Here is a 20,882-nt window from a genome sequence, read left to right as displayed (position 1 = left end):
CTCAGTCTATCTATCTATCGCCCTCACTCTATCTATCACCCTCTCTCAAGACGCCTTCGGTCATTCGCACGCTCTATAAGTGGATAAATCAAATTAAATCAAATCTCTATCTATCTGTCTGTCTATCTATCGCCCTCACTCTATCTGTCTATCTATCGCACTCACTCTATCAACGTCTATCTATCTATGTATCTATCTATCTATTGCTCTCACTCTATCTATCTATCTATCTATCTATCGCCCTCACTCTATCTATCTATCGCACTCACTCCGCACCACCACAGCATCAATATGTGCAACCATTCAACAACAACTGGTTCAAATATGTTCTCTCAATGTCTCAAACTTTATTACAAATGTCACAAAAAGATGTTAATATTTCACTTCTGTTCTTGGATTTTTGTCACAATAAAATACACCTGACACAATCTTCACAAAAGTTATTTACTACATTTTAAGCTATTGCTATTATAAATTACAATAACTTTTATTTAAGTATTCATTATTTAAAAAAATTAAAAGCCATTGTTATTTGTAATAGCAATACATCTAAGACACGTAAATACAACACATATTGCATTACAAATGCTATAGGTGTCACATTTGCGAAAGTTATAACTATTGGCATTGTAAATGACAAAGCTATTAATTTAGTTCTTTTCAAAACCAACACAGAAATAAAAAAAAAATGTAATTTACAATACCAATAGCTCAACATTTCCTAATGCGAGACCTATTGCATTGCAAATGCTTGTTACCAATGTTTCTTGCTCTATGGGGCTTTAAAACCAAAATGTATCAAACTTTTCTCTAAAAATTAGTCTAACGAGACTAGCCAAATGCATTTTCATGAACAGGTGTGATACGTTGACGTATGCCACTTTTTGGGGGTGCCCGGCCGTTATTGTAATCCAAATCCGACCTCGTCCCTATAAAGCAATCCCCAGCCCCGCTTTGCCTCTGAGCTCCCAAGCATCCATCTTCTCCAATAATGTGACCGACGGATGTTTTAAATACGGAGTAAACAACATACAAAAAGCTTTAGCTGTGTCCTAGATGCTCCTTGTTGTAAGCATCGATCCGGCACAAATCTCTCACTGCGACGGACGCCCGCAGGGCTCATCTGGGTCGTGTCCTTAGCAAGGCAGCTGGCCAGCTAGCTATTACAGCTGTGAAGGCATAGTTTCACCCAATCACAAACTGACTCCTAAATTGGAGGCTGCCCAAGGCTCAACCAATGAGAGCAGAATTGAGGCGGGCCTACTGGAACGTGAGCTGCCCCAAGGGTCCTTCTGAGGGCAAAAACTAGACAGTTTTGTAGCCAATCTAAAATTGTCAAGAATTTTCCAGCCAATGGCCCGACAGTGTATGAACTACTCACGCGCTCTCCGCAGCCAATCATTGGAATAGGCTCCACTTCAACCAATCCACGATGAGCACACTTTTCTATTACTCTAAAATATGTTTGATCCTTTCTGATTGCTTGAAAGCACTTGTGTGCAAATATGTTATGAAACACATGGCGTCCTGTTGGAGATGTGTGGACTGTGGAGTAGTTCTCCCCGGATGTTTCGGGAGCTGTGCGCTTTGCTAAGGAGCAAGGATACATATTCGTTTTGTAACTGAATTTTATATTTATTTCCCCTTTGCGGCCGTGTTAAGTTGCTTTCAGTTGAAGGATACATCACCGGTACACTTTAAATGAGACTTGGAACTTGTTCATGTAGTTTCTGGTGATCCCTGTTAATTGGACATAAGACTATTTTACATCACTGGGAAGGCCTCCTCGCTGGTAGGGCATTGGTATATTTCGAGGCGCTTTTGAATCGGCGCTGTATGTTAGTGCACACGCTTGTAGGTACACATGCCGGCTCTGGGCGCTGGGCAGTGCACCAGCTGGCAGTGTGTAACTGAGCTGGTGAGAAGTGGGCACGTGAGAGTTTTACCGTCGTGCACAGCCAGCTGACGCCGTGCCACCACAGTGTCAAAGTTGCTGTGGTTACACGCTCACCAGCCGAGCAGCAAGCAGTGCCGTTCCAGCCCCCGCATGTGGATCTTCCCAGAAACCGGAGGAACGCTTTTACGTTTCAGATGATCTTAAGCGTCTTCGAATACACACTTAAGGACGACTTTTGTTATTTTTAAAATAAAACTATTTTTTTAAATGTCAGGAAAGCCAGAAATTTAGGGCATCGAAATTCCCTTGATTTTACCGGCGTTTTGACCAAGAGTGCTTGTCTTGCGATGGAACATTTTTCTTGAAGATAGTCATTATAAAGAATACTGGCGAGGCACTGTGAACTTACAGCGTCATCAATACTGCCGAGACACTGAACATATTTACGTTTTTTTTAAATAAAGACTGCGACGTTTGGAACTTAAAAGCTGTGAGCTCGCTGGATCTGGCTGCGTGAAAGCTTTTCTCTGAACTGCCCGTGTTCTCGGAAAGAAAGTCAAAGGTTGTTTTTCCCCCGTTGCTTGTGGACAAGGCGGACACGTAGCTTTTGGGACATAAGATGAGAAGCCGAAGCAACTCCGGAGTTCGGCTGGATGGGTATGCCAGACTGGTACACCAAACGATCCTCTGCCATCAGGTGGGTTTTTAGGTTCGTTTGCTTAGGTGCGAAATTACTGGGTGTGACCTCAGCACAACGTAGGAAGTCCCAGTTCCTCAGTTTACTTTGTGAAACGTTCAATCGCCTGCGCCTCTAACGTATACACCGAATTGTTTTTTTAGCGCATAGCATCGTTATTGGTAATAGTTAACGTGACAGATGCAGAGCTAGCAAGATGTAATTTTTCTCACACACTGTTGGGTACTTTATTTACAATCGTAGACCAAGCGCAGACATGTCACACATGCTCGGCTTGGGTGAAGCAGTGCAGTGCCCAGCAACAGGATATGGTTGTTACATGCTTTTTTGGTCTATGGGTAAGATGACTCACCCAGAGCTGCATGCACCCTTCCACTCACTGGTAGTACTGCTGGATACATTCAGCATTTTTTTAAGTCTCTATAAGTTTGCAAATGAAAATAGAAGTGAACTCATTCGTGAAATTGAAGAGTAGATTAGCTTGTCATTTCTCATCGCTGGAGGAAGATTGTGCTGACCATAATTGTCAAAAGTGACAGGGTAGTATGGGGTGTTAACATAAGAGACCTGGAAACGTTTACACCATGACTGAAAGGTATGCATTTTAATAAAGTCATAACCCAGACATGTAGTGAGTAAGATCTGTCTTAAAGATTAAAACGGTTGAATTAAACAGTGAACACGATCAATAAATCACAGTGACGAACAGGGCAGTTAATACAGTAGTATGTTAGCTGTATTTGGGCATGTAGTTAAAAAACTGAAAATTTATAATAAAATATAGGGTGCTTGAATGCATTTAAAAACAAATCCCATTACTACTGACACATGGTTTGTAGGTGTAGCAATAGTGTGGCATGCTGATTTTGAGCACTTCTGTCAGTTTCAATTTGAATTGTTTAGTTAATAAAAACCATATCAATTTACATACGAGCGATATTAAGTAACGACAGCCATCTAGATACTAAGATTACAAAAAATCCATATTTTACTCTCCCATTAAAATTATTTTGAAAGCACAGGGTCCCCTCCATGACAAGGGGGAGGGAAGGGGGGGGGGGGTAAAAGTTAGTTAAAGAAACCTCATGAGTTGAAAGTGTGTGAACAAGAGGAGGGGGTAAAAACGAGTACCGAGTGTTTAAAGTGCGTCGTGCCAGATTTTGACGTAATTCACAAAGAAGGCTACAAGATAAAGTTTAAGAACCCTTGGGCCATAGCAACGCCGGGCTGATTAACTCGTGGTAAACCCTTCACCTCCCCTCACACCCAGGACCCCTGTCAATGCAACCTAATAAATTACAAAAGTAATGGAAGTACAAGACAGCCAAATAGTAATAATTGCATGGCTGGGCTTTATCAATATAGAGGACTACTGTCCGTTTTAAGGATCCTTGTACAATGCAAACATTTAAGTGTCAGTTTTGCTGGTGCTGAATAACTACACCTCGTGTCCTTAACTAGCGTGTTGTAACTATGATCAGTATTTTTTCTGTGCTTAGTATATGTCTATATTTTCAGGCCCTAATGTCTAGAATGTACATTGTGATTGTTTGATTTAAAGGACACTTAACGATGACAAATAAGTCACATACATTTAATAAAGCAAGGTTAGGAACACTTTGGGGTTTTGTAGAAATAATCTATTTTGACTGCGGGTAAGTGGATGTGGTGGTTGGTCCAAAGACTTTTACCACTCTAGATGAAGTGGGATTCTATTTTCTAGCTTGTGTTTTTATGGCAAGTGATTGCAAAAGCACAAGAGGGCACCTTACACCATCATTCAGTATTGGTGGTATCGATTGACGTGAAGGGTTAAGCAAATAACAGTTTTTCTGATAGTTGTCTTTAGCCTGATTCTGGAAAGTCCCAGGCTAAGTGCGGCAGGGCTCAGAATCTAATCAATTTCCACCAGCAGTGAAAAGTTTGTAAAGAAACACAAAACCTATGGAAAGTAATGTTTTCCTGACTATTGATAACAATGTTTTGTCGCTTAGATACAATGGAGCAGAGCATAGGAATTACCAGCATATCAAGTTAAGGAAGTCTGTCTCCAACCAGAGGCCAATGCAACTTTATCCTCACTTCTGTGACACAGTCAAACTTTATAAGTTGTCTTGCCAATTCAGATTCCACAGGGGTAAGATGTGAGTTGACCTATCTTAGCCTGTTGTATACACTAGCCTTTGAGCCAGACCTAGTGGTCTGTACTGGCCATTAAAGGCCCTCTCCAGCGTTCGGCATGAGCCTTTAACAAGGGAGCGGGCTTTTAATGGTCGGTAGAGCCTGCTAGGAGGGCTTAAGGCTATTAGAACATTCCTCCCCAGAGGGTAGAATGTTCTAATTTGTAAAAAGAAAGGCCTCTCGGAGCCCGAGGGGATTTATATCCCCTCAAGCCCTGAGAGGCCTTTGTTCGCAGCAGCTGTGAATGAAAAACCACATTAGAATGTTGTTCTGCTGGCTTCTACTGGCCTATAGAAGCCCAGAGCACTCCATAGTCTGCAATGGAGGGCTCCACATTCTAATGTTCTAAAAATGCTTTGAGCACAGCAATTTTGGGCAGCTACAGGATATGAATTATTATTTGCCCAGAGCAAGAATGTGAGGAAGACTACTAATGGACTGGGTGACCTTCAGCTCCATACTCAAGGCTGGATCCAGATTTACCCTCTTAAGTTTAGAGTTTTGCTAAATGTTTCAAATATTTTTCTAACAAGGACATAAATGTTGTAAGGTTTCTGGAGTTTGTAATTATTGACATGGACCCATAACCATAATCTGTCTTTTGGCTGCTGCACATGAACTGTTAATCTCTAAGAGCCAACATGAGCTCCTCAGATCAATCACAGAGCGTGGTTGGCCTAGTCCTGAAATGTAAAGGCTGTTTAGATCATGTTACAGAGATACCTCTGCTATACAAGTTAAACAGTCATAGAAAGAGCAAGGAGTCTTGTGGCACCTCAAACTCTACCTAGGTTGTTGCCAACTTAAAGGGTTCTTTTTTTTAAAATAAATGGTAAAGCAGTTAGAAACAACTGAAACGAATTCAGTTATGATCTAGTTTTATTCTGTTTAGCAATTCCTTGTGGGCCACAGTGTAAAATGTTACTGACATGTCCTACTCATCCACGTGACCTTTATCAAACATCTGTTTATTGCAATCAGTGACATCTAATAAAGCTGTCTCTTGACCAGGAAGAATTTCCAACTTACAGACTTCTTTGTGATCATCTATGTCTGGCTCTAGCTGCAAAGTCACTATCGGTTTTGTTAATAGGCTCATTATTGTCAGGTCTGCTATATTTCAATAATATGCTATTCTGTAATCCCTGTATAAAAGCTCGTCTCAAATTTCTTTGTAATAGAGGACTTTTGACACACCAAGTCATCTAATATAAAGTAATGATGTAGCAGCTCAACTGTAATTACTTATTAAAGTTGAGTTCTGATGTCATAATGCCTGCTGCCAGAGCCCGCGTGTGATGAGAAAAGCAGGTCAGGTCACAGAGCATAGTTAAAGCAGCTGTTTAAAGAATAGAAGAGTTACTTTTCTTTCATCTCATCTTCTAACTGTACAGTGACAAGCAAAAATAAGATATTTATGGAAACATGTTTATTTTTCACCCTTCTTGGGTAATTATTCAAAAGTTAGAATCTTTGTTTGGGCACAAGGAAAATCCACTAGTGGGTGTGGGTGGTCCCTACAAACAGTGGGGAGCACGTAGTGTTCTTTAAATACCCCTCACACACCAAAAGGACCCTCGGTGTCATGCTTCATCATTGGGTCTTCGCACCCCTCTGCGGGATGCGGCGTGCCACGACCTACGACTACGCGGGAGCACTTTTTGCAATGACTATGTGAGGTGTGTGTGAGGTATATTGTAAAAGTGAGTTAGTGGTGGGGTTTGAAGTGACTATAGTGATGGTTTAAAAAGTACCTGGCTCATGGGGTGGACTCAAAACATTTTTTAATGGCCCCCGAGCTGGCACTGTTAAAAGGATGTGTTTCAGAGGTTCTTATGTATTGCATTGTACATCACCTCTTGTGTGCGTCAACATGTTTGAGTGGGAACTCCTTCTTCAGGACGGGGTGCACAAATCCCCACCTTACTCACGTTTATCTACACAAAATCTGTATTTTACAGAAAAGTGACTATTAAATAAAGGCTAATGTGTACCTAAACATTTGTCAATAAGGTATCTGCCATTGGCGAACCTAGAAAAAAAGAAAGGTTACAGTAATATATCCTTCAAAGAGCCATTCGCTATTTGTCTTCCTCCAGGCTCAGTGACCTAGAAAAAAGTGTGCGGGTCTCAGCTACTAGACATATAATGTCATCCTATAAGTGAAGGTGCGCCCTGTAAGGAAAAGGGACATAGACAAGACATACAAAACACAAAACATAAAACACACACTCTATTTGCTTTAACATATGTGGCTCAGGTGACCTAGTACTGTTAGGAGGGTGGTAAAGTTGGTTAAAAGGCCTACTTGTTGACACAGTATGGTGTGTCTCATGAGCCACAAAACGTTGGGGGGTAATCATGCCAATCTGTATCCTGTAAAGTAAAAGGACAACTCAGAATGCTTACTTACAGAATTGAGGTATCTGCTTCTTGTTACCCAGTACTTTACTCACGATTGCGAGGGAAAAATCTCGACCTTGCTGCCCCAACGCGGCTCCGCTGTGAATGAGGGCTACGTTGGGATTCGCACATTTTTCATGTCCTAGCGGCGGGCCAATTGTGCATTAATTGTTCTAATGACCGGAAGGGTAAATGCGCCCATATATGGTTAATCCTGTCCGAACCTTTGTTAAAGTCGCCGGTCCCGGCTCGCAAGGTAGTGTATGTGCAACATGATCATTTCGCGTCTGTGCAGAGCCCTTCAGGTAGCGTCCCTGATACCGTGCATGCGCCGATGCGAGGGCGAGTGTCTCTCACTCCGTGCATGCGCGTCCCACGGACCGCTTTACTGCCGCGTTAGTGATTCGGGCCTGGATTCCCTGATCAGTTCAAGCTGAAACCAGTTGACGAAAAGGCAAATGTTGGCATAATTTAACGTGATAAATAAAGGAGCAGCTTGTATTTCCTTTCGGTCAATATTGGCTGACCCAGTCGATGAATTTAAGAAGGCAATTGTTGGCATATTATAACGTGATAGATAAAGGAACAGCTTGTAATTCCTGTTCAATAATTTGGTGCGATTAACTACGGTTTCTGGTGTATGCCGCTATCTATCTCTTCAGGCTCAATTAATTTAGCAAGTTGATGATTTCGCGTGAGGATGACACACCGGTCTTAATGCCAGCCGGTTGTTGTTGGTACTACCCATAGTTATAGATGCTGCACCATAGTTGTGTAGGATAAATCCCTGGGTTCTGGTAGTGCAGCTCGGCACCTCTGGAGTCCCAAAGTTTTTCTTGCACATGTCAAAGAAAAGAGTTCATTGTGAAGCAACCCCCATTGCATTCCCTGTGATAAGAGATGCCCAAGGGAGGGTTGCCACTTATTGTCAATGCAGTTGCCCCCAAGGGATGTCGTCATTGAGGCTGGTGATATGGGTCCCCAGACGGAACACCCAGCGCTGTTCCTTTTCAAACAGACCAATCTCAGATTGTAGTTGTTCTATTACTGTCTATGTCAGATCATTTACACAGTGTTGTTCATTCAAGAAATGAGTGGCCGTTTTGGTAGTGCTTTTCTTGCATCGCACATTTCTCTTGTGTTCATTGATCTGGATCTTGACGGCTCTTGTGGTCATCCCTATGTACTCTAAGCCGCTAGGGCAGGTGATCAGGTAAACCACGTGTTTGCTGTTGAAATTTGTGAATTTTCTTTGGCCCCATTCGGTCCCATTTCTAAAAGTCAGACGTTCACTTTTCTTGGTCAGGTGACAGCTACTGCAATTCCCACAGGGGTGGTGCCCCTGTATGCCATGTAGTGTTAGTTGTTCTGGTTGTTTATTTTGCGGACGGGTATAGACTAAGATGTCCTTAGTATTCTTGCCTCGCCTGTGTGCGAAGAGTGGTTTCTCAAACTCTAGTTCTCCACAGACCAATATGCGCCCGTGCTTTTTGATTATTTTGGAGACTTTGTTAGAGTGAGTACTGTATGTTGTCTCACAGATTGGTCTCTTTTGATCGGTTTCCCTGTGAACATTGTCTTCTAGAAGGGCCTCTCTGTTATTGTTTCGGGCTCGTTTCATTGCTGTGTTGATCACCCGGTCCGGGTATTGTCTCTGTTGTAATTTCATTTTTAGATCTGATGCCTGGGCCTTGTACTTGTCTACATCTGTGCAGTTCCGCCGGAGGCGGAGGAACTGGCCATAAGGGAGATTTTCCCTGAGATGTCGTGGATGGAAGCTATCGAATCTCAGGAGGCAATTTCTGGCAGTGGGCTTAAAGTGAGTGATAGTTTTCAATGATCTGCCTTCGGCATAGATATTTAGATCCAGGAACACCAAGGACTCTTAGAGACTGAGCTGGTGAATTTTAAGAAGGCTTTTTGTGTATTTAGCCATGTCATAAATTCAGTCACAGAATGTAAGTCTTCCTGCCAGATGACCAAAATGTCATCTGTATACCTCTTCCAGGTTCGGATGTTACCTCTGAACGGATTGTCCGTGTGTAAGATTTTGTTTGTTTCGAGATGATGGACATACAAGCTCGCCAGACTGAGAGCGAAAGTGCTGCCCATGCTGGTCCCATGGCTTTGGAGGTACAGTGTGTTGTTGTACTCAAAATAATTCTTTGTTAGTGCCGTAGAGATGCATTCCAGAACAACAGCCCTGGGTGTTTGGTATTTCCAAGGGCTGGTGAATAGTACTTCCTCGATGATAGATAGTGTTTCATCGTGGGGCGAACTCGTGTACAGGCTTTCCACATCGAGACTCAGTAATAACTGAGTCTCGGGGTCAAAGGATAGCTTGTTCAGTAGTTGGAGAACTGCTTTAGTGTCTTTTAGATACATGTCCGTAGCCTGTACCGTAGGACGCAGAAAGGCATCTGCAAATTTAGACGGGTTGCAAAACGGACCCGATGCCTGAGACGATAGTTCTCCCTGGAGGCTTATCCAGGTTCTTATGTATCTTTGGGATACTGTAAAAATACGGAATTCTGGGTGTCTTTTGTATTAGGAAATCCGCTTCCTTTTTTGACAACCAGTCATGGGCCAGTGCCTCTTCCACCATTCCTGCTATGGTGGTGAGTAATGACTCCATGGGGTCCTCTTGTAGGATCCAGTATTACCAGTGGAAGTACTGGCTTTCGAGAAAGCAGTGATGAGTGAATTGAGTGCGTTAAACTCATCAAACATCAAAGTTTTCCATAATACCAGCGGCATGGAGCAAGAAGCAATTAATCAACTAGCAGCAAACAAGGAAATTACAATCAAACCTGCCAATAAAGGGGGGGGGGCAATAGTGGTATAAACCACGACCGCCTATAACCAAGAATGTCTAAGACTTTTGTCCGACAGAAGAAACAACACAGTCCTACAAGAGGACCCCACGGAGTCATTACGCACCACCATAGCAGGAATGGTGGAAGAGGCACTGGCCCATGACTGGTTGTCAAAAAAGGAAGCGGATTTCCTAATACGAAAGACACCCAGAATTCCGTATTTTTACAGTATCCCAAAGATACATAAGAACCTGGATAAGCCTCCAGGGAGACCTATCGCTCAGGCATCGGGTCTGTTTTGGAACCCGTGTCTAAATTTGCAGATGCCTTTCTGCGTCCTCTGGTACAGGCTATGGACACGTATCTAAAAGACACTAAGGCAGTTCTCCAACTACTGAACAATCTATCCTTTGACCCCGAGACTCAGTTATTACTGAGTCTCGATGTGGAAATCATGTACACGAGTTTGCCCCACGATGAAACACTTTATATCATCAAGGAAGTACTATTCACCACCCCTTGGAAATACCAAACACACAGGGCTGTTGTTCTGGAATGCATCTCTACGGCACTAACAAAGAATTATTTTGAGTACAACAACACACTGTACCTCCAAAGCCATGGGACCAGCATGGGCAACACTTTAGCTCCCAGTCTGGCAGGCTTGTATGTCCATCACCTCGAAACAAACAAAATATTACATACGGACAATCCGTTCAGAGGTAACATCCGAACCTGGAAGAGGTATATAGATGACATTTTGGTCATCTGGCAGGGAGACTTACATTCTGTGACTGAATTTATGACATGGCTAAATACCCAAAACGCCTTCTTAAAATTCACCAGCTCAGTCTCTAAAGAGTCCTTGGTGTTCCTGGATCTAAATAACTATGTAGAAGGCGGAACATTGAAAACTATCACTCACTTTAAGTCCACTGCCAGAAATTGCCTCCTGAGATTCGATAGCTTCCATCCTCGACATCTTCAGGAAAATCTCCGGTATGGCCAGTTCCTCCGCCTCCGGCGGAACTGCACAGATATAGACAAGTACAAGGCCCAGGCATCAGATCTAAAAATGAAATTACAACAGAGACAATACCCGGACCGGGTGATCAACACAGCAATGAAACGAGCCCGAAACAATAACAGAGAGGCCCTTCTAGAAGACAATGTTCACAGGGAAACCGATCAAAAGAGACCAATCTGTGTGACGACATACAGTACTCACTGTAACGAATTCTCCAAAATAATCAACAAGCACTGGCGCATATTGGTCTGTGGAGAACTAGAGTTTGAGAAACCACTCTTCGCACTCAGGCGAGGCAAGAATATTAAGGACATCTTAGTACATTCCCGTCTGCAAAATAAACAACCAGAACAACTAACACTACATGGCATACAGGGGCACCACCCCTGTGGGAATTGCAGTAGCTGCCACCTGACCAAGAAAAGTAAACGTCTGACTTTTAGAAATGGGACCGAATGGGACCAAAGAAAATTCACAAATTGCAACAGAAAACATGTGGTTTACCTGATCACCTGCCCTTGCGGCTTAGAGTACGTAGGGATGACCACAAGAGCCGTCAAGATCCAGATTAATGAACACAAGAGTAATGTGCGATGCAAGAAAAGCACTACTAAAATGGCCACTCATTTCTTGAATGAACAACACTCTGTAAATGATCTGACATGGACAGTAATAGAACAACTACAATCAGAGATTTGTCTGTTTGAAAAGGAACAGCGCTGGGTGTTCCGTCTGGGGACCCATATCACCAGCCTCAATGACGACATCCCTTGGGGGCAACTGCATTGACAATAAGTGGCAACCCTCCCTTGGGCATCTCTTATCACAGGGAATGCAATGGGGGTTGCTTCACAATGAACTCTTTTCTTTGACATGTGCAAGAAAAACTTTGGGACTCCCGAGGTGCCGAGCTGCACTACCAGAACCCAGGGATTTATCCTACACAACTATGGTGCTGTGGAACAGGAGCCCATATTACTATTGATGCCCGGGCTGCTGGCGCAAGACGCCTCTTAGTTTCCATTCTGAATAGTTACCAAATAAAGAGACGGGCGCTGGAGGTAGGGACACAAGAACAGGGTTTATTTCTCATGAGGAGAGCCTGTCATTTCAGACACGAAACAAGGTGTCATCGGGAGGTGCTCTAACAAGTGAGCTGAGAGATCGTCTTTTATACTTTACAGAACACTTTAGCATTACAATCATGACATTGTGCAACACGGAAAAGACATCCCCATAATCCTCGTGTCAATCCTACCCCACATATGTTCACAATAGGGACCCTTGACCTGCTGATAAGAGGGGAGGGTAATCATGCAGCTGAGTGTTCCGCCAACTTTTAGGATGTGTGCGCCTGATCATAGCCCAGGGGGTGGGGTGGCCAGGATCAATAGTGGGTCCTTTGAAGAGGGGTGATTCCATACAATAAGCAGTAAACAGTATCTCCTGGCTTAGGAGATGACCTCAGACATGTGTGGACAGTCAATCGCGGAGGGAGGGTTTACTAACAGAGGGGTTATTCATGAAAGGAGAGGAGGTGCTGGTCAGGCGCGGCCGTGACTCCCAAGGACAGGGTCTTGCAGAAGAAGAAGGTTTATGACTTGCCCGTGTGAGGAGAAGGGAGGGGGAGCCAGGGTGGACACAGGGACAGAGTCGCATAGAGAGAGAGATCTTATGACCCGTACATGAGAGAGCGGGGGCAGTCGGGTGCAGCTGGGGAGGGCTATGTCAGTTAAGGCGAAGGATGCCTCTTCAAGAGGGAATGGGGGGTCTGCGTGGGTCAAGCAGGAGGGTTGCCTTTCAGGACGGGGTCGCGCAGAGGGAGAGGGTTTCATAATCCCTGCATGTGAGAGAGAGAGAGGGGGGTCCAGATACGCGCAGATGGGAAGCCGGTGATTCTAATGAGCAGGAAAAAGGGCCAGGGTGCCTAAAATGGCTGTCATGTACATATGGGTGCAGGCTTTTACTGACAGAGTGATGCGGTCAATATTTCACGATATTCATGGTGCTTACAGGGAGAGGAGCGGGAAAAATGGAATAATGAACACTGTTTATGTATATCAATTTCTCAAATTTCCACAGTGCCGCATCTATAACTATGGGTAGTACCAACAACAACCGGCTGGCATTAAGACCGGTGTGTCATCCTCAGGCGAAATCATCAACTTGCTAAATTAATTGAGCCTGAAGAGATAGATAGCGGCATACACCAGAAACCGCAGTTAATCGCACCAAATTATTGAACAGGAATTACAAGCTTTTCCTTTATCTATCATGTTAAATTATGCCAACAATTGCCTTCTTAAATTCATCGACTGGGGTCAGCCAATATTGACCGAAAGGAAATACAAGCTGCTCCTTTATTTATCACTTTAAGTTATGCCAACATTTGCCTTTTCGTCAACTGGTGTCGGCTTAAACTGAGCACGGAATCCAGGACCGAATCGCTAACGCGGCAGTAAAGCGGTCCGTGGGACGCGCATGCGCGGAGTGAGAGACACTCTCCATCGCATCGGGGCATGCGCGGTATCGGGGACGCTACCTGAAGGGCTTTGCACAGACGCGAAATGATCGCTCTGTACATACACTACCTGGTAAACCGGGACCGGCGACTTTAACAAAAGTTCAGACCGGATTAACCATATATGGGCGCATTTACCCTTCCGGTCATTAGAACAATTAGTGCACAATTGACCCGCTGCTACGACATAAAAGGCGCAAATCCCAATGTAGCCCTCATGCACAGCGGAGCCGCGTTGGGGCAGCAAGGTGGAGATTTTTCCCTCGCAATCGTGAGTAAAGTACTGGGTAACAAGAAGCAGATACCTCAACTCTGTAAGTAAGCATTCTGAGTTGTCCTTTTACCTTACAGGATGCAGATTGGCATGATTACCCCCAACATTTTGTGGCTCATGAGACACACCATACTGTGTCAACAAGCAGGCATTTTAACCAACTTTACCACCCTCCTTACAGTACTAGGTTACCTGAGTCATATAGGTTAAAGCAAATAGAGTGTGTGTTTTATGTTTTGTGTTTTGTATGTCTTGTCTATGTCCCTTTTCCTTACAGGGCGTACCTTCACTAATAGGATGACATTATATGTCTAGTAGCTGCGACCGCACACTTTTTTTCTAGGTCACTGAGCCTGGAGGAATACAAATATCGAATGGCTCTTTGAAGGATATATTACTTGTAACCTTTCTTTTTTTCTAGGTTCGCCAATGGCAGATACCTTATTGACAAATGTTTAGGTACACATTAGCCTTTATTGAATAGTCACTTTTCTGTAAAATACAGATTTTGTGTAGATAAACGTGAGTAAGGTGGGGATTTGTGCACCCCGTCCTGAAGAAGGAGTTCCCACTCTGAAACATGTTGACGCACACAAGAGGTGATGTACATTGCAATACATAAGAACCTCTGAAACACATCCTTTTAACGGTGCCAGCTCGGGGGCCCATTAAAATGTTTGGGGAGTCCACCCCACGAGCCTTAAACCTTTTTAAACCATCACTATAGTCACTTCAAACCCCACCACTAACTCGCTTTTACAATATACCTCACACACACCTCACATAGTCATTGCAAAAAGTGCTCCCGCGAAGTTGTAGGTCGTAGCACGCCGCATCCCGTGGAGGGGTGCGAAGACCCCAATGATGAAGCATGACACCAAGGGTCCTTTTGGTGTGTGTGGGGTATTAAAGAACATTACATGCTCCCCACCATTGTAGGGACCACATACACCCACTAGTGGATTCCTTTTGTTTATAAAATTCTAGCTAGGGAGAACGAATCCACTCCGTTTTTTTCTCTCTCCCTTTGTTATCTGCATAAGGAATATAGTTCCCTCTACCATACATGGTAAGGATATTTTAAGCAACCTCAGAGTTCCATAACGTTATAAAGGAATATGACATAGAGCATTGTTCCTTAATGGAACTCCTCTGTCTTACAGTATCCTTCAAATGTATGGCAAGTAGTACTTTATCCTATACACAATAAGTGCATGAGATGCTGCAATCCTTGCATTAGCAAGTCTCTAATTCCCTTATTGCAGGTGATTGACGCACCTAGTCACCTTTAGTAAAGAAATGATGTAGCTGCTTCTGATGTTACAAAGCTTGCTACCAGAGCTAGAAGCCAAGGTGAAAGGCAGGACAAAGAGCATAATTGACAGACTGCCATTGATCTAAATTGTTCGTTCAAAGAGCAGGGAAGGTGTAGTGTTTGAACCCAGTTGGCATGATGTCAAATTCCAGTTAATCATTAATTAGGTTTGTGTCTCCCCCTTCCTTTCAAAGAACTCTGGGAAGTTATGTAGATGCCAGCCAGGTACTGGGACATTTCTGTTCTGAGAGTTTTCTCTTTATTAACATGTGTTTTGATTCCAGTGAGAGAATATTTTTGAAACGAAAGATGGGACTAATGCAGGGTTTTGACAAAGTATGTAGCTGATCAGTCGCAGTCATGCCTTATCTTATTACATAAATCTTTTCTCTGAAATGATTAGCAATATAATCACAGAATCTATGAAGTGGCTGCCGTTGCTGTACAGCCAGAAGCACATAAATGTTGGGAGCTTGCTTGGAAAACAGATGTAGGCTGATTGATTCTCAACACAGTGTTATAGTTCCAGTGCTGGTTTTCCAGTAGGCCTTATGATAAGCACTTGTTTGGCTTTCTTGTGCGCCTGTTTTCATCAACGCCATATCTTTCTCCTGTTGCCTTCCTTTTTATTTAAGAAGTTTTAATTCTGAGAACCTCGTGGGTTCAACAAATAGTGGAACTCTTCTTTTATACAAACAACTTGTGTTTCGAAAAAAGGTACGTTGAACAAATCGGGATTATTAATCTCCTCTATGAAGGACTAGCCTATGGGAATGGGGAATTGTCTTGGGCAGGGCAGGTCAAGTCCAGTCAAGTGAGGAGTGTAAGTATTTATGTGATAGAGTTTTGTGCAGCACCACATGCAGAGGCGCCACAAATTTCGTGGGGGTGGAGGGAGGGAGGGGGGAGAGGGGTGCTAAGAATTTTTTTTCGGGGGGGGGGGGGGGTCTAATTCTTCCTGCAATAGGCATTGTGGAGATGCAGGGGATCTAAGAAGGGGTGAAAAGACTATAAAGCCTCATTAACAAGCAAATGGTCTTTTAAAGACCTGTGAAGTACTCTGGTGCAGCTGTGTGTGTGACTGTGAAGCTGTCTTAGCCCGGGCTGCCACACGCAACGGGAGGGGGGTGTAGCGGGATGAAGTCCTTTGAGCCCAATGGGCGTTGCACGCATGACCACTTGTTGATACAGGTGGCATAAGGGTGCCCGTTTGAGAAACACGGTATATATTTAAGAAAAAGAACTGTGGCAGGGATTTAGAGTAGAAAGACTGATCCAGAATCCAATTTTTTTTCCAGTTGCTGACTTTTTTAAAGACGACTTAAAGGGTTCGCCTGAACCTAACTTAATTGGGGACGAGTTGGGTTTTAAATTTGCTCCTTAAATACCCATGGAGTGATTTCAGTTCTGACTTCACATGGTCGCATCTTCGAAGATCGAGCCACCTGTACTCTTTGCAGGCATGTCTAGGGCTTGTGCCAGTCTTACTAGATTGATTTACTTTGAGGAGAGGGAGGATTTTTGGAGTACATACAGCTGAAAGTTGACACTCTTTATTACTACTTTGATTTGAGATCGGGAGATGATGTCTAAGATTATTCCCAGGTTTACTCTATTCCCCACTGTAATGAGGGACTTGCCCAAGCTTGCAATCAAGCTAAATGTGAACTGCTGGGGACGGGGGTGGGGGGGGGGGGATAACCAGCCCATCCTAGAAGTACAACTTTGTTCACTTAAATCTAGAGGGCGACCTTCCTCTGTTGCATTTTGTTACATTTGGGCTTAAATACAGAAAGTCTTTCAGAGCCAATTTCCACCTTACTTGATCATCAGATTTCCTTCATATCCAAATAATTTCTTCACACAGCCATCTGTATTAAGAGTTGTACCACTTTCAGTAGACTTATCTTTGCCTAGATTTTATCCCAAATGACTTATTAGGTCGAGCCTGTCAATGTGCTTGCCCATTGAGCTTGCGAGAGATATTGGGGCTTAACCAGAGCTTAACCATCGGGCGATTTGATGCTGTGCCTGTGAAAAGCAAGCTCAATGCGCAAGCGCATTGACCTAAAAAGCACGTGCACATCAAAGCCACCAGCCTCCCTTCCACAGGCATCCCCCAGCGTGCACCGTGCCTCAGGCATTTCTCCTCCCCATATTTATTCTCTGCCCACGGCTTTCACTTTGACGGCCGCCAGGCCGTCTCTCGCCTCACGCTTATCACACCCCCCTTCTCTCTAGCACGCTATGCGCTTGCGCATTGAGCTTGTTTGTACATGGAAGACTTCGCATCCGACTAAATAAATCTCTTGGTGCCTGCTGCCCTTACGTAAGCAGGAAACTCCTGATTAAAATTATAGCTAGCCCCAATGCTGATCTGACTACTCGTGCCCAGTGTCTGCTCAGCCTTTGTACTGTGTGGATTCTACATGCAATACATTTTGAGAACCCAGTGATTCATCCAATCATTTATTCACTGTATCTGTGCCTTTGACCCTGCACAGTAATCTGGTGTTTGGCTTTGTGCTATACAAATACCACGTACACGCATTGAGCTGTTTGCTAATCTCAAGTAAATTGTTTTTATACTACTTTGAGGGACGTAAAAGCGAAACCGCATGATATCTGGCTATCACTTCTGTGAAAATGCCCTCCTTCAGCGCCTCCTCTCCGCCCCCTTCCCTGCTGCTATTTTACACCAGGTTTCCACTCTGCCTTCAATTACGGCTTTGTTTCCTTCTCTTCAGACAGCTTCTCACAGCTTTGATGTTCTCAGTGGGCTGTGTCTCGACATTTGGCGAACTCCAGCTTGTCTTGTTTGTAAAGCAATCCTGCGTAGCCATTTGTTTGCAGGATACACGTAATTGACTGTAATAAGCAAACCTTAGCGAGCATATCAGAAGGAATTATTTTGAGGGAGAAATTCCTTTTAACAATTATTTATAATAAGGGCAGATTAGAACTGCAGGTTAGTATCTCACAACATCCTTGGAAAAAAATATCTTCTAATGTATGGGACTTTTTAAGTCTCTGCTTTGAGGAGGGCCAGAGCTTCAACAACGTAGGTGCAGAATACAGAACCAGTTGTACAGCACCTCTTAGTGCCCACATTTCTCACAGCCTTAGTTTATTCATTTCGGAAGTGAAAATCACCCCAATATCCCTCCCACTCTCGCTATCTCTCTCTCTCTCCCCCTCTCTTTCTCACTCTTTCCCTTTCTTCCCCTCCTCTCTCTTTCTCCCTCTCTATCTCTTTCTCTCTCTCCCCTCTATCTCTTTCTCTCCTCTCTCTCTCCTTTCTTTCTGTCTCTCCCGCGCTCTCTTGCTTTCTCTCTCACTCTTTCACTCTCTCCTCTATTTCTATCTCTCTCTGTCTCTTTTCGAAACCTCTCTTTCTCTCTCTAGCTCTCTTTCTCTCTCTAGCTCTCTTTCTCTCACTCGCTCTCTTTCTCTCACTCCCTCTCCCTCTCTTTATCACTCTTCCCTCTCACACTCCACTCTGTGCCACGCAATAACGCGCCACATAGTTACACTCTACTCAATACTACATAAATACACCACACATAATACCACCTCTACTACCCCTCTACTACCACTCTAACTCTACCTGTATTCTACCCCTCTACCTCTCTTCTACCCCTCTACCTCTCTTCTACCCCTCTACCTCTCTTCTACCCCTCTACCTCTACTCTACCTCTACTCTACCCCTACTCTACCCCTCTTCTACCCCTCTTCCACCCCATCTCTACCCCTCTACTACCCCTATACACCACTTTTGCCCCTCTTCCACCCCTCTATTACCCCACTACCTCCCCTCTATCTCTCTTCTACCCCTCTACCTCTACTCTACCTCTCTTCTACCCCTCTACTCTACCTCTCTACCCCTCTACTACCCCTCTACCTTTCTTCTACCCCTCTACCTCTACTCTACCTCTCTACCCCTTCTACCATACTACCCCTCTATTACCCCTCTACTACCCCTCTATTACTCCTCTACTACCGCTCTACCCCTCTACTACCCCTCTACCTCCCCTCTACCTCTCTTCTACCCCTCCATCCATCCACCCACTCCATCCATCCATCCCCCCACTCCATCCATCCCCCACTACATCCATCCATGCCCCCACTCCATCCATCCATGCCCCCACTCCATCCATCCATGCCCCCACTCCATCCATCCATGCCCCCACTCCATCCATCCCCCCACTCCATCCATCCATCCCCCCACTCCATCCATCCATCCCCCCCCCACTCCATCCATCCATCCCCCCCCCCACTCCATCCATCCATCCCCCCCCCCACTCCATCCATCCATCCCCCCACTCCATCCATCCATCCATCTCCATCCATCCCCCATCCATCCATCCCACTCCATCCATCCATTCCCCCATCCATCCATCCCCCCACTCCATCCATCCCCCCACTCCATCCATCCATCCCCCCACTCCATCCATCCATCCCCCCACTCCATCCATCCCCCCACTCCATCCATCCATCCATCCATCCCCCCACTCCATCCATCCCCCCACTCCATCCATCCCCCCACTCCATCCATCCATCCCCGCACTCCATCCATCCATCCATCCCCACACTCCATCCATCCATCCATCCCCGCACTCCATCCATCCATCCCCGCACTCCATCCATCCATCTCCGCACTCCATCCATCCATCCCCGCACTCCATCCATCCATCCATTCCCCCGACTGCATCCATCCCTCCCCGCCCCATACCTCCCCGCCCCACACTCCATCCCTCCCCCGCCCCACACTCCATCCCTCCCCCGCCCCACACTCCATCCCTCCCCCGCCCCACACTCCATCCCTCACCCACACTCCATCCCTCGCCCTCTTGCCCTGGCTCTATCTCTCACCCTCCCTCTATCTATCGCCCTAACTATCCATCGCATCACCACAGCATCACTCAGCACCACTCAGCACCACCACAGCATCACTCAGGGGCACCACGACATCACTATGCACTACCACAGCATCACTGAACGCCACAGCATCACTCGTTGCCACCACAAGATCACTCAGCGCCACCACAGCATCAATCTGCAACCATTCAACAACTGATTCAAATATGTTCTCTCAATGTTTCAAACTTTATCACAAATGTCACAATTTTTTTTTAATATTTCACTTCTGTTCCTTTATTTTCATCACAATAAAATACACTAAACATAATCCTCCAAAAAGTTATTTGCAAAAGTTTAGGCTATTGCCATTATAAATTACAATAACTTTTATTTAAGTATTAATTATTGAAAAAAATACAACCCATTGTTATTTTTAATATTAATACATCTAAGTCATGCAAATACAACAGATATTGCATTACAAATGCTATAGGTGTCACATTTGCAAAAGTTAACACTATTGGCATTGTAAATGACAGTTATTAATTTCGCTATTTTCAAAAAAAAAACATGAAAACAAATGTGTCATTTACAATACTAATACCTCTAACTTTACTAATGCGAGACCTATTGCATTGCAAATGCTTGTTTTGATTCTATGTCACAATCCCCAAAACTTGTATTGTAATGACTGTTGCCTCCTAATATTTATCAGTGACTCATCAGCACAGTAGACCACAACATCTTTCTACTACAGCAGCAAAAATGCATGGGAACACGACATGCTCCCCTACAGTGCATTATTTCCTTCCTACAAATCAACCAGCAACCAATAAAGTGGACACGCATCCTCTCCCAATCCAGATCGCTGGAAATTGTACTTGCTTCCCC

At 44.4% G+C, this 20,882-nt stretch overlaps 1 protein-coding gene across 3 annotated transcripts in view; it reads left to right on the top strand.

The window, feature by feature from the left end:
• The first annotated feature begins 1,501 nt into the window (after positions 1–1,501).
• The window catches only part of PHKA1 (phosphorylase kinase regulatory subunit alpha 1), a 1,293,387-nt gene continuing 1,274,006 nt past the window's right edge, over positions 1,502–20,882 (top strand). For 2 of the 3 annotated variants that reach the window (XM_086942009.1, XM_086942008.1), the window contains exon 1: positions 1,502–2,594. In XM_086942009.1, the coding sequence (XP_086798135.1) occupies positions 2,517–2,594 (78 nt within the window). In that variant the 5' untranslated portion in view covers positions 1,502–2,516. The remainder of the gene's footprint in view (positions 2,595–20,882) is intronic. The other variant, XM_086942010.1, reaches the window with a different exon arrangement.

The sequence above is a fragment of the Lissotriton vulgaris genome, chromosome 10 (assembly GCF_964263255.1).
Source record: "Lissotriton vulgaris chromosome 10, aLisVul1.2, whole genome shotgun sequence".
Lineage (NCBI taxonomy): Eukaryota > Metazoa > Chordata > Amphibia > Caudata > Salamandridae > Lissotriton > Lissotriton vulgaris.
This window is presented reverse-complemented; position numbering and strand designations above follow the sequence as displayed.